The following is a 14,486-nucleotide window of genomic DNA, read 5'->3' as shown; positions in this document are numbered from 1 at the left end:
TTCTGGAATGGATTGAAACTTTTCTAGACTTAATTAAGGTCATTCAATAAAAGAATTATCCATAAGAAAAATAGAAATACAGAATCTGAGACAGAAACTTACTTACATTTTCAATGTGGGAAAACCTAGGACTTAGAACAAACCTATCGTGTGTCTGCAGTGTATACAGACACAAAAGGTCACTCAGAAACCTGAGCAGGTTTTTTTCTTAGCAAATTGCCATGGAAAAAGTCAGAAAGCAGTGTGTGGAAGCATCTGTGTTTACTAAGCCATTGAAAGTGGCTGCCAATACCTGGGCCTAATAAGGTTTTCAGCATAGACTAAGTCCTTTCATCCTCCTTGAGAAGAGATTTTGTTACATTTTAAGTGTTAAACCTCTTCTCTGATATTTTTGTGGGTTAGCACAAACATAGCTAAGCTTTAGTTACTCCATAAACCATTAAGTTCCAGTGGTCAGTTAGGCAAGAACAGGATCTCTTCCAAAGACTGTATAAATACCTCCTATGAATAGAAGAATTGAATTTTGTGTTTAGAAAAAGTGGGTTTGGGAGAAATCAGCTTACTTCATCACATTGGGAAAGCTTCATAGGGAAGCCTGAGGTGGTGACAAGAGGTCTCCACTGGAGGAGGGCGATGTAGAAATTTTAAGAACACAGGGCATGAGGAGATAATGGCATCAAGGGGACAGTGGGCAATTGGCTTGAAATAAACAGTGATGGTGAAATAGGTTTAGGATCTTCTGCAGGCCTTTCTGACCAGATGCCCTCTTCCTGGCAGGCTGTAAAAGCCAGCAGACATTTTCACAAGTTTTGTTCACTGTGCAGTTCATTTAGGTAAATGTTACACTTTTCCGGGATCAGTTGGAAGATTTTTTGCCTCCCCATTACTTTGAGGGGAGGTTATCAAGACCCCATTTATTGCAGAATTGGTTTTATTTACCTTCATGAGCTAGTGATGCCTGGGGTAGCATGCCCCACCGTTGTAGCCAAACAATTGTGCAGGAACTGAAGGCATGAGACCCTTCCTTGTTTTATGTTGTGAGTCTTCATGTTGTTGGCTGTTAACTGTAAGGTGTCCCACCTGCCCTTAGTCTCTGTGTGTGGAAATGTTGACCAGTTACAGGGGATTCCGGGATAAGAGACTAGGAAGGACTACTGAAGTAGGTGTCCAAGAAGATACTCTTCTTTTTCTTCTGAGAATTGCACCCCATTCTTTTGGTCTTTCGTTGTAAAGCATAAGAGAAGGGTCAGAGTTTGGCTGTGACATCCTGTACAGGGAAGTGGGCAGCACTGATGGTCAGTGCTGGGAGGGGTAGCCCTCCCCTGAACTCAGGGCCCTGAACTGACACCCTTCGGTGGGCGGGGTCTAAGTGTCCCTTGCAACATGGCTTTGCATGTCTGTCTCAAAAGCAGGAAACTCCTCCACTTTTGTAGGTATCTAGCATCGGAGAAGGCGATGGCACCCCACTCCAGCACTCTTGCCTGGAAAATCCATGGACAGAGGAGCCTGGTAGGCTGCAGTCCATGGGGTCACTAAGAGTGGACACGACTGAGCGACTTCACTTTGACTTTTCACTTTCATGCATTGGAGAAGGAAATGGCAACCCACTCCAGTGTTCTTGCCTGGAGAATCCCAGGGACGGGGGAGCCTGGTGGGCTGCCGTCTCTGGGGTCGCACAGAGTCGGAAATGACTGAAGCGACTTAGCAGCAGCAGCAGCAGCAGCCTCGATGTTTATGATTGCCTTTTAAAATCCCTGTTTGCCATTTCTCCAGAGAAATGCCACCAGGATGTTTAAAGGAAATTTGATTTAAGAAGTGTTGAAACAGTTATCATCTGGCTTTAATTGTAAAACAGATGAATATATAAAGAGAGGGAACATTTAAGCAGTCTATGTCCAGCAGCTGTATTTAAAAATATTTTATTTTTGAATAGGTAAGACATAGTACAAAATTCGAAAAGACACAAATGGGGATACAGTGAAGAGTCTCCCAGTCCTGTGCGCATCCACCTGTTGCCCTTCCCGTCAACTACCATTGTTTCTAAGAATTTACCCCACAGATATAACCCCATAGATACAATATGAAGTAACATATGCACAGGAATATTCATCGTAGCATTATTTATAATAGCAAAAGATAGAAAACAATGGAAACACCCATTAATAGGCTGATTAAATAAATTATGATTTGTCTATTCAGTGGAGAAGTATACAGTTATAAAATAGACTGAGGCAGTCCTTTATGTGCAAGTATATGATGTGAAAAGAAGCAGAAAAGTGCAGAACAGCACGCATGGTGTGCTATTAATATTTGTGTTTCTAACACAAGGAAATATGTGTACCAGCATGGAAACATCCCTGGAAGGGGGACAGGAGTGCGGGGCTTGGGAGGTAGGGCCATGGGAGCAGCAGTTAAGATGCAGTGCCTGAAGGGTACACCGAGGAAGGGTGAGCTCTCTGAAACGTGAGGTGTGAGGTGGAGTAGCGGAGATGAGGCTAGCACATACCCGCTTCTCTTCTCCTCCTCTTTAGACAGACGGCAATAGCAGCATATGTTTCACTTTGCTGTGCTACCTTCCTCTTCCCTTAATCTGCTTTGGATATCTTATCCAGGCATTTAGAGCACCCACCCCCGTTTTTATTTTTTTTTGGGGGGGGGTGCTCCATGGCAATGCATTGTTTCTAACCTTTTGCTATTACAAATAATGCTAAAATAAATAACCCCTTACATACGTCATTTTACATTTGGTGAGACTATATCTGAAGGTTAAATTTAAATTCCGAGAAGTGGAATGACTGATTTAAAGAATAAGTGCTTTTATAATTTTGAAAGACATTGCCATCCTCTTCAGAAGTTGTATCAGAATATATTCCTGTCAGCCATGTGTGTGAGTGTACTGCTTTCCCACAGATGCTTGCCAACTCAACGTTTTAACAAACGTTTAAATTTTTACCAACCTAATAGTTTTAAAAAGTGTCTAGGTATAGTTTTCATGTGCATTTCTTTTTATTATGAATGAAGGTCAGAATATTTTCATATGTTTAAGAACTATATATTTTTGTCTGCTGAAAACATCTCAACTAGTGTAGTGACCTAGAGCAGATTATTTAAGCTTTGTAAGTCCAAGTTCCCCATCTGTAAATTGGGAATCAAAATCGTAAGGATTGTTGGATGATTAAATGAAATTTGTGTACAGCGTTCAACACAGGCCTGGCACATAGCAAGCGTTCAATAAGTTATCACGTGATGGCTGACAATCAGAGCAGCAAGTAGGACAGGACAGATTCAATTAAGAAAAGAGGATTCATCTCCACATCTTCAGGCACACGGAGCCTTGTTCATTTACATCGCCATTCATCAGAGAAATGCAAAGTCAGATCTTGCCTTGCCTCAGAAGGGGAAAGAAGCTTCTCCTGTTGGAACCCAGTCATGTTGGGAGAGCTGATGAGGGGGTAAGCACAGTCTCATCTCTAACGTTCAGACTCAGTCAACGTGGTAAAGAAATTTGGTTTAATATGAAATAAAAACAAAACCAGAATAGCCCAGAAATGTACATTTCTTTATTCCGCCGTGGTTCTAAACTCCCTGCTAGCCCAGGCTGGAGTGAGTCTCTACTTGTAAACTCAGTGGGATGCCAGCCAGCCATTGTATGAAGGGGAAAGAGGGCAGATGACTCTGAGTAGAGAGAGGGAACAACACAGGGAACCTGGCTTCTCCTAAACAGGATTACACTGTATTTCAGAAGCTCGAAAACGGACCTCTTTATTTTTAGCACATCCAACAGGTGTCCACAAAAGGAGAACCCTGGAGAGACTTGTGTCCTATAAGAAGCAGTATGTATTTAATGGAGGTCTTCGGAGATAGGCACCCTGTCTCGGGGCAGCCCTTGCTGTGGTGCACAGGAGCTATCGCTGGGTAGACTGAATGGTTATTTACCTGAAGCTACTGATTATTTTCTTTAGATCTGTATAAAGCCGTGGTGCCCCCTTTCTCATCAACTCCCCGTTTTTGTTTTTTTTTTAAATATTGTCCTGTTGCTGCTCTCTCAGGCTCCTTGCTCCCCTTCATATGCGTCTCTTACTAGCAAGCTAGTATCAGTCTTGCTTCTCCGAGATGAGGGCATCTTCTGCCCCTCTCCAGGGCCACAAAACTGGCAACAGGGTGGAGACGTGGCTAAATCTGGCCCTCAGCCACTCAGACTGGCTGAGTGGTGACAATCACTCCCCAAACTCCTCTCCCACGCCCCGCCCCATCCTTTTTCACTTGATAGATTCTGAAGGGCCATTCCAGGGCAGGTGTGGCCTCCGATCCAGGTGTAGAAGCATCAGGATGATACGTGGGTCATGTCTAGAGAAGGGGTATGTACAGCGTGAGGCCGAAGGACCTTGCACGTTTGCACAGCTTGAGGGGCTGGTTGAGGGCCATCCTTTGATCAGCATCCCATGGCAAGGCCCGGACAGATGGCAGACTGGGCCTCGTGGCCAGTGGTTGAAGCATTAAAGCACTTGGTGGTGTTTGAGCCAAGCAAGGGCATGGTGGTGTGGAGGCCGTGACAGATGCTCACACAGCAAGAGCCGAAGCTGGGGGAGATGAAAAGCAGGCGAGGCTGGCTGGGAGCTGGGCCGCAGGGCCTCCGGCCGGTGTCTTCATGACATCTCCCCAGCTAGGAAAGCTTCCTCAAGGCCCCGCCTGTGGCCAGGGCCCATTTCCAGGTAACTGCCCACACTCGACCCGTCTCTGCTACTCCTTAGCGGTGCAGTGTGGGGGGCCTGCCTCAGCCACATAACCCGGGAGGCAGTGGCAGCGGTAGGAGCCCTCCGTGTTCTCGCAGTGACCATGGACACAGAGCGCAGCAGGCCCATTCAGGTCATCACACTCATTCACATCTAAGAGGAGGAGAGGGAGGAGAGAGCTGTAGGGAGCCCACGTGCCTATGGCCTGCTGCCCCCGGTGCCCCTCTGGTCAGTAAGCCCTGAGCACTGCCCCACAGCGGAATCGTCCATGTGGCAGCCAAAGGACGCCCGAAAGGAAGCAACTCACGGACACAAAGCCAGGGGTCGTGAACCCATACTGTGACCATGCTGTCTCGCCCCTGCCTCTCTTCTATCTAGGAACCTCCATGGAAAGGGCTTTCTAATCACAGTGGTAGACCTTTGGAGCTCTCACCACCTGGCTTGGTGCCCAGCAGGGCCGCTAGCAGGCAGCAGTGGGTCTGCCACCTAGGCCAAGTCAGGCATCCCTAAGTGAGCAGTGGGCCAGTCTGACTATTCCACATGGATCCAGCAGGGCCGTCCTGCCCCCGGGCATTAGCACTCTTGATTCCAGACCTACCCACACAGGCCATGTGGGCCGTGTCCAGCTGGAAGCCCTCGAAGCAGTCACAGGTGTAGCCCTCGCGCACGCGCACGCAGCGGCCATTCTCACAGCCATTCAGGATGCCGCACTCCTCTGCCTGGAGCCCTTCGAAGCCAGCCTGGTGCTCTGGGAGGAGGGAGTCAGAGAGCCAGGGGGGCTGAGGTCTCATACCCCACCCTGGGGCCCTTGCCCTCTGCTCAGAGGAGCCTAATGAACTCCTGGGGTGGGGAGGGTTATAACACTGTCACAGAAAGATGGTGAGACAAAAGGCAATACCCGTAAAAAATAATTATGTGTCATTTTTAGATGGGGAAACATGCTTGCTTTAAATGAGGCTCCAGGGAGGTAGGGACTCACTGTTTTCACAACACCAGGGATCCTGAGCACTTCGGTATCTCTGTATAGTTTTGACTTTGTTGTGGTTAGTGGCAGGATGTTACGGTAAAATCTTCACATAGCTTTTTGGGGGTGGACAGGACTGGTAGCAAAAGGGACAACCCTCACTCACCATAAAGCAAAACTGCTCCTAGTTCTGCCTAACCCTCTTCTTCCTCTAAGTAACTCGCCTCCCCTGGAAAAGACCCTCCTCCTAACCTCAGTGTAGTTTTGATCAGTCTGATACTGTGGCTGTGCCCGTGGTAAGCACCACTGCACAGATGCCAAGCCCGACTTCCTTATTAGAATCCAAGTCCTGAGTGCTGGGGTCATTGCCACTTACGAACCAGGTCACCACAGTGGGCCTTTAAAGGGGTTAGAAATCCTTAATTCCCATTTCAAACTGTGGTGCTGGAGAAGACTCTTGAGAGTCCCTTGGGTAGCAAGGAGGTCAAACCAGTCAATCCTACAGGAAATCAACCCTGAATATTCATTGGAAGAACTGATGCTGAAGCTGAAGCTCCAATACTTTGGCCACCTGATGCGAAGAGCTTGACTCACTGGAAAAAGACCCTGATGTTGGGAAAAGATTGAAGGCAGGAGGAGAAGGGGATGGCAGAGGATGAGATGGTTGGATGGCATCACCGACTCAATGGACATGAGTTTGAGCAAACTCAGGGAGATAATGAAGGACAGGGAAGCCTGGTGTGCTGCAGTCCATGGGGTCACAAAGAGCCAGAGATGACTTAGTGACTGAACAACAACAATTCCCACTTGGGGTCACAGGTTTGAACCTGTAGAGCAGCGTGTTCTGCACACTGTACGTGGTGTGGGAGGAGTGTGCTGCTGGCCCCTCTCTCAGCTCCCACGAGCAGCTTTCAGGTTGGGATGGTGTCCTGTACGTCTTAGCGTCCCCTGTGTTAGTTAGTCCGTCAGAGGGGGTTGTTTGCACCTGTCCCTTGGGTGACCCGTGAAAGGGCTGGGTGGGTTTTTCCCTTTCCTGTCCTCACCCTGCTGACAGTGATGAGCAGATGGAGAAGATGGAAGTGAAACTGCTTCAGAGCCCACCTCTTCCCCGTTTTTGCAGCAACACAGACCTGGGTGGCTGGCCACATAGTGGGGCTGGAGTTCTGAGGGCTGCAGGGGAGGCTCAGGGAGCGGTATGCGGTCCCCTGGGCGGCCAGCCGTGCTGGGGAAGAGTGGCTCGGGGATGGCGTCCTCGGGGCCCAGGTAGTTGTAGAAGGGGACCCCGTCTGGGCCGTAGAGGCTATAGTGCAGGTCATCCGGCCCCGGGCCGTACTCATAGCCGGGCCGGAAGTGGATCCCGGCCTCCCGCTCGGCTTCGATCCGGGCCACATTGCAGAGCTGAGCGTAGACCTCTGTCAGGAGCAGGAGGGAGAGAGGAAGCTGGGCCCGGGCTCTTGGGAGCTGAGGCCCGGGGTGCTGTTTTCCGACTCAAGAACAGAGGGAGGTGCTGGGACCACTGCCCCGAGTTCCTCTCCCCCACCCTGCTCTGCCCCACAGCATCCATCCCCAAACAAGAGGGAGGGAAGGCAGGCCCGTGACTTGCCCTACTCCTTTCTGAAGTCCCCCGCCCCTTTCCAAGGTGAGGATATCCCCTACCCTGGGGGCCCAGCTCTGCGGCGTCCCCGCCTTCTCACCAGAGCTCCTGGGGGGGCACAGAGCACACTGCTGGCTCCAGGCCTCGCCATCCTGACAGCAGCACTCGGTGTAGGTGGTGCGGCGGCCGTGCAGGGGATGGCTGCACACGTAATTGGTGACTCTCTTCCAGCAGATGTCCATGTGGATGTCGTGGTCAGGCAGGTCCTCTGGGGGCACAGGGCACGTGAGCCTCCCCAGCCCCGGTCTGCTCCCCCTGCTGCCCCCCCCACCCCCACCCCCACTGACCCACACCACTGGTGCTGTTCACACAGCGCTGCTGGCTGAGGTCCAGGGTGAGGGGTGGGCTGCAGAAGCAGTGGAAGGAGCCTTCCGTGTTCACACACTCCCCATTCTCACAGGCCATGTCCTGGCACTCGTCGTGATCTGGGAGGCAGGGAGACGGGGAGGAACGTCGGGGGCAGTGCCCACGCGCTGTGCCCACCCACCGCCTTCAGGGAATGGGGGTTTCTCGTAACTGATAACGGCCCCCCCACCTCCCGCCCAGCCTGGGAGGCCCCAGCCCAAGGATGGCTTGCCATTAGGCACCCCCGCCCCCTGCTGCAGCGGGCGTCCTCCCTGGGGAAGGGGGACACTTCCAGCCAGAAATGGGCTGCCTGGCAGGGGGGTGGGGGAACATTCAGCTGTGGGCCCCGGGGTGGGGAGGGGTGGCGGGCATCCTCACCCTCACACTTCCTGCGGGCGGCATTGTAGTGGTAGCCAGGGTTGCACAGGCAGATGTAGCCAGGCACTGTGTTGAGACACCGGCCGTTCCGGCAGAGCCCGGGCCCGAACATCACACACTCGTCGGCATCTGTGGGAGGGCAGAGCTGAGTGAGGGCAAGGCGAGACGCGGGATGAGGCAGTTCTTAGATCTAGGGGCTCCAAAGCTAGACTGTTGCTGCTGCTGCTAAGTCGCTTCAGTCGTGTCCGACTCTGTGCGACCCCATAGATGGCAGCCCACCAGGCTCCCCTGTCCCTGGGATTCTCCAGGCAAGAATACTGGAGTGGGTTGCCATTTCCTTCTCCAATGCATGAAAGTGAAAAGTGAAAGTGAAGTCGCTCAGTCGTGTCTGACTCTTAGCAACCCCATGGACTGCAGCCTACCAGGCTCCTCCGTCCATGGGATTTTCCAGGCAAGAGTACTGGAGTGGGGTGCCATTGCCTTCTCCAAAAGCCAGACTGACTGGGGCCAAATCCCAGCCTTGCCACTTGATGGGGCAGGTGACATTGGGCCAATTGCTTAGGTTGTCCCTTGCTTCAGTTCCCTACCTAGAAAATGTGGCTCCTACTCCTTAACCTTGTAGAGTTGTTATGAGGGTTGAGATGCTAATACATGTGAGGTAGTGCTTGGCACATAATAAGCACTCAAGGAGAACCATTTCCGTTTCTGCGGTTTCCTTTTCCAGTTTCAGGTATAAGTCCATACCCAAACCACCCTTTCTGAGGATGAGTTCCCCAAAGTTTCTGGCTCTGTAAGTGGGGCCAGGAGATCAGCAGCTGCCTCTGGCCTCTGTCCCTGTGCCCTGGGAGTGGGTTAGTCAAGGCATCATAGCTTGTTCCTGGAGAACTCAGCCTCGTGGGGAGCAGAGAAACCAAAGTGGGGTTGCCGGGACAATCCAGGAGGAGCTCAGATCAGAACTTCCAGCTAAAGATCTGTAGATCTGTAGCCTTGGGACAGGAAGGTTAGAAGCAACCGGAGAGGCGAAGCCTGCATGCAGAGGCCTCCTGGGGGACCAGGCCAGGCCCACTGAGGTGAGTGGCGTTTGGGGAAGAGGGTCTTGGGGAGGTTACCTGTGTACGTGGTCTGTCCAAACATCCAGGCTCCTTCCACAGGGATGTAGCCTTTCCCACTAGGGCAGATCTCGCTGAACTCGACTGTGCAGGGAGGCATCCAAGCTCAGAGAGAGAAAGACTCTGCACACCACCCCCTACTTCGTTTTGTGTCGCCCTGCAGAGCCGACTCTGAGAGGACCTGGGACCCTTGGGGGCCTTACCTGAGTCCTCATCTGGGCACAGGTCACAGGCATCTCCCCAGCCGGTGCCCTGGGTGCAGCAGCACTCGGCCTGCGTGGTGTTCCGGCCCAGAAGGCTGGAGCAGGGCGTCTGGTCCTTCTGTCCAGAGTAGCATTCCATGCGGACAGGGCCTGGTGGGTGTGCCCCTGGCCGGGCCTCAGGGACACTCGGACCTGTGTGTGACAGACGCCCCTTGTTAACATCTGTTCATGGCCCCCTGGGGCACCCTGGCCTTTGAATTTATTTAAACTTTAAACATTTATAAAGTACAGTGTACTTTTACTATCTCACTTGATAAGCCTTATGAAGAGCTTATTATCATCAGCTTTCTTTTATAGAAGAGGCAGTTGAGGTTTAGAGAAGCTAGGTGACTTGCAGGGGCCACCTAGTGGCAGAGCAGGGAAGTGACCCCAGTTCCTCTGGTGCCACACCCCTGCTCTTTCCAAGATACCATCCTGCCTTCCTCCCCTGCAGTGAGGTGGCCCCAGTCCCCGGCACATCACACCATACGAGCATGGTATGGTACACCGTTCCATTCCTCTGTGTCACACTGTACCCCTGCCCCTCCCACCCTTCCTTGTTCCAGGTCCTGCTAGCTTTCCCCCAACTCAGAGAAGGCCAGCTGAATCCTAGTCCTGGGCTGAGAGTTTGAAACCGGCAGCTCTGGAGTGGAGTGGGACGGCAGAGTGGAGCTTAGCTCAGTTCCTGGACCTCCCTCACCCAAGAGCTTCCTGGGGTTTGACTGAGGGTCCCTCCAAGGCTCAGATGGTGAGGGACAGGGAAGCCTGGTGTGCTGCAGTCCATGGGGTCACGAAGAGTGACCTCAGACTTGGCGACTGAACAATAACAACCAAGGCTCAATCTGAGCTCCCTGCCCCCTCCCCCCAGTTGGCATTAGAGCTTCTAGAGCCTCCTGTAGGGTCGTCGCAGCCCTGCAGCTGGAGCAGCGGAAGCACTGTGTACGCCAGACAGCGAGGAGGGGGGGTGGGGGGGAGAGTGCACTGTGAGGGTGGGACGCAGGGCTCACCTCCAGCCCCTCGCGGGCGGCAGCGGCCCTCCTGAGCGTCGTACTCCTCCAGGTCGCTGGCGCAGAGGCACAGGAAAGAGCCCTCCACGTTCTCGCAGAGCGCCGCCCCGCACACCGCCAGCATGAGCTCACACTCGTTCACGTCTGCCAGACAGGAGGACCGGCTCGCGGGCGAGGGAGAGGCCCAGGCCCCTGCCCCTGCCTCCAGCCCCGCGGGCAGATCCCCATCTCATCCTCGCCACCCCCCGCCCAACCCCCAAAGAAACAGGCTAGGGCCTGGGGAAGAGCGGGAAGTGGGTATGACTTCGAAGGAAGGAGGACCAGGTGAGCAGAGGGGATGGGAAGGGAGGGAGAAGGGTGGCAGAAAAGGGCCCATAAATGGACGAGGAAGGCTTCCTCCTGCACATTCCCCAAACGTGCCTCTTGAACCCTTGAGTCTCTGGGAAAAGGTGGCACCTTCACTAGTGTGCTTGCTCCCCCTGGTAGAAGGGCGGCCTTGCTTCCCTGATCAACCTGGCCACGATGCCCCAGTGGGTGTGTGTGTGCTCCACTGGGCAATCGGGTGCCACTCTTTGTGACCCCATGGACTGAGGCCTGCCAGGCTCCGCTATCCATGGGAATCCTCCAGGCAAGAATACTGGAGTTAGTTGCCATTTCCTACTCCAAGGGGTCTTCCCAGCCCAGGGATCGGACCCACGTTTCCTACATCTCCTGCATTGGCAGGTGGGGTCTTTACCACTGAGCCACCTGGGAAGCCCGAGGTCCCCTGTAGTTCAGTTCAGTTCAGTCACTCAGTCGTGTTTGACTCTGCGACCCCATGGACTGCAGCACGCCAGGCCTCCCTGTCCATCACCAACTCCCGGAGTTTTATTCAAACTCATGTCCGTCGAGTCGGTGGGTGCCATCCTACCAACTCATCCTCTGTCGGGGGAGCTGAAATCCCCCTTCCTTGTCACTCTGTGTTGAGGGCTCCAAGTGGAGCCCACGTGACCCTGAACCTTTCAGGAGGAGGGCCCTAGGGCCTCTCTATGCAGGGCAGCCAAGATCTGTGGAGACGGGGTCAAGGGCCCGAGAGCCTTCCCTTCCCTGGCTCAGAGCTGGCTAGGCCACAGGCTTCTCACCAACGCAGTCCCAGCCGGAGGGCGAGGTCTCGAAGCCCTGGTCACAGAGGCAGCGGAAGGAGCCGTCGGTGTTGTCGCAGAAGCCATGGCTCCCACACACAGTGTCGTTGGCACACTCGTCTATGTCTGCGGGACAGGGCGGGCTACGGTGTAGGCTGTGCTCTCTACTCGCTGGGAATACTTATTTATCTGGCTCATTAACACCAAGGTCTCTGAACACTAACTTCTGAACACAGGGTGAGAAAACTAAACTAAACAGTCCTCCTCAATTTTTGTGTAAGCACTGCTCCGTGGAAAACACACAAACAGCTGCAAAAATCGTCTCTAGCTAGGTACGTGAAAAGTAGATGTTGTCCTCGGCCTCCCAGCCCGCACGCCCCCTCCCCACTCACCAATGCAGTCTCCCGTCGGGGCCATGTGGAAGCCAGGCTGGCAGCCCAGGACACAGCGGTAGGAGCCAGGGCTGTTCTCACACCTCCAGGCCCCGCATATCGGTTCTCCGAGGTCCTCGCACTCGTCAATGTCTGTCCCCAGGGCCAGGAGAGGGGACAGAAGTGGCCAGGTCACTACCCTGACCCCATCTCTCTGGCATGACAAGGTCATGCCCCTCAACTTCTGAGGTTCTTGATTGGTTCCAAACCACTATGCTCATTTCAACCCCAAAACATCAAGTTCAGGACCCTTTCCCCTGAGCCGCAGGCCTGATTGTCCAGGAGAGCTCTCAGCCTCTGTGACACTCCTTTCCCCCTGCACCCTGCCCTCCACAGCAGAGCAGTGTCGACTTCTCTCTATATAAAACCTTTCCCAAAGTGTATTATGGAGAGCTGTCTTCATATGTCTCCCTTGCTTAGTTTCAAGATTATCCATAACTGTCTATTTGTCCCAGCAAAAGGCATTGAACCCAGGTGGTGTAAATGTCTATTGCATCCATTTGGCTTTTAAAAAACTAGATTGTGTGCTCTGCTACAGCACAAGGACATCCTGGGGGCAATCCCTGAGTCAGAAGAGGCTGAATAAAGACATTATCCATTGGATGATTAATCTATGGAAAGTGCTCGAAGCTGGGGTTCCTGGCCCCAGGGAGCTGAGGAGCTGGCAGGGTGGAGGTGTCTGTTTGTTGACATGGGGCAGAGCCCTGTCTGCTTAGCCCCTGGAGCCCTTACCCACACACTCCCCGCTCTCTGGGGAGGGCTGGAAGCCAGTCTCACACACACAGTTGAAGGAGCCGTCGGTGTTGACACACTGGCCCCCGAGACACCGGTCAGTGACTGCACACTCATCCACATCTAGAATAGAGACGTTTGTCAGCAGGGCCAGCCATGGGTCCCCAGGGCCCTGGGCAGTTTCGCCTAGAGGAGGGCCAGGGAGTGTCTCGAAGTAGAAAAGGGCTGGAAGATCTGAGCGAGAGACCAGAGCTGGAAGCCAGAGGCGCCGTTGGGTGTGGAGCCCTGGAACCAGGCAGGGCAGAGGGTGAAGGCACCTGCTGTACACATCATGGACAGGCCCTGGAGGAGGGTTCCAGAGACCCTCCCTGACACCTGGCTGCCAACCTCATCCCTCAGCCTCCCATCTTCCCACCCCAGGTGGACCGCGAGCATTTTGTCAGTACGCGGGATGACCCCTAATGGCCCCTGCTGCCGGCTTCTCACCTTGGCAGCTGGTGCCCCCGTCTGCACTGACAAAGCCGTCAGCACAGAGACAGAAGAAGGACCCGTGGCTGTTGAGGCACTCGCCGCGTGGTGCGCAGTACTCCTCGCCCACACACTCGTCCACATCTGCGGGCAGATGAGCAGGTGGTGTCTCCCCCGGGAGGGGGGCGACGTTCCCCGGGGAGCGCACGGCATAGGGAAACCCTCCGCCCCACCCCATCCCCGGCCAGGGAGACCTGAGCCACTCACCCTCACACACCGTGCCATTGGCCAGCTGGAAGCCCGGGGGACAGAGGCACTGGTAGGAGCCAGCCGTGTTCTTGCATTCGCCTCCCAGGCAGCTGCTCTGGGGGTCTTCACACTCGTCCACATCTGCAGGGCCACACGAGGAGATGGTAGTACGGAGGGGTGGGGTGGGGAGGTGGAACCGATGGGAGGACCTCCCAAGGGCAAGGATCATCAGGGAGGTCTCCAGAGGACCTAGAGGTCTGCCAGAGGAGACTGGACCCATAGGAGCACCATCCCCTTGTAAACTGGCACAGCTGGGAGAAGCTGGCGAGGGAGCCTTTGGGGAGCAGGATGGATGCAGCTCCCTCCATCCTGCCCCAGCCCAGCCCGGCAGGCTCCCCTGGCCTCCCGCTTCCCACACTGTGCCCACCCAGGGAACACCTGGTCTCTTCCAGCAGCAACCCTGGCCTAAGGTGGCCAAACCCTACTGCCCTCATCATGGCTGAGATTTTGCAGAAACAACAGGAAAACAACTGAGAAATAAGCCAAGGAAGCAGATACAGAGAACCTGAGGAGGTAACAGAAAGTGGATTATTTAAATTGGCCTACAGATTGCCCTGGGACTTCCCTGGTGGCTCAGATCCTTTTCCCTGGTAAAGAATCTGGCTGCCAATGCAGGAGACCTGGGTTTGATCCCTGGGTGGGAAGATCCCCTGGAGAAGGAAATGGCAACCCACTCCAGTAGTCTTGCCTGGAGTATCCCATGGACAGGAGCCTGGCAGGCTACAGTCCATACAGTCCGTAGGGTTACAAAGAGTCAGACATGACTGATCAGCTAACACTTTTGCTTTCTTTCACAGATGGCCCGGTACCGGCCAGGGTCTTTAGGATAATGTCGCAGCACCCACCTTTAAAAGGAACTCTTGAAGAGCCTGTTAGATAACAGATCTCAAGACCCCCATCCCCAACAGACAGACTTAGCCGGTCTGACAAGGCCTGGAAGCCGCATGTCAATCGAACAAACTCCCCGTGATTGTGACAAGCACTGAAGCTTTG

General features: G+C 53.7%; 1 protein-coding gene across 1 annotated transcript in view; it reads right to left on the bottom strand.

Moving 5' to 3' along the window:
- Positions 1–3,538: 3,538 nt before the first annotated feature.
- LTBP2 (latent transforming growth factor beta binding protein 2) overlaps positions 3,539–14,486 on the bottom strand; it is a 107,790-nt gene continuing 96,842 nt past the window's right edge. Inside the window, 14 exon segments of the mRNA XM_070377518.1 lie at positions 3,539–4,886; positions 5,332–5,481; positions 6,741–7,109; positions 7,392–7,559; positions 7,639–7,776; positions 8,075–8,203; positions 9,184–9,267; positions 9,387–9,578; positions 10,433–10,576; positions 11,554–11,679; positions 11,946–12,077; positions 12,717–12,839; positions 13,203–13,328; positions 13,452–13,574. Of these exon segments, the coding sequence (XP_070233619.1) occupies positions 4,741–4,886; positions 5,332–5,481; positions 6,741–7,109; positions 7,392–7,559; positions 7,639–7,776; positions 8,075–8,203; positions 9,184–9,267; positions 9,387–9,578; positions 10,433–10,576; positions 11,554–11,679; positions 11,946–12,077; positions 12,717–12,839; positions 13,203–13,328; positions 13,452–13,574 (2,150 nt within the window). The 3' untranslated portion in view covers positions 3,539–4,740.

The sequence above is a fragment of the Bos mutus genome, chromosome 10 (assembly GCF_027580195.1).
Source record: "Bos mutus isolate GX-2022 chromosome 10, NWIPB_WYAK_1.1, whole genome shotgun sequence".
NCBI lineage: Eukaryota > Metazoa > Chordata > Mammalia > Artiodactyla > Bovidae > Bos > Bos mutus.
This window is presented reverse-complemented; position numbering and strand designations above follow the sequence as displayed.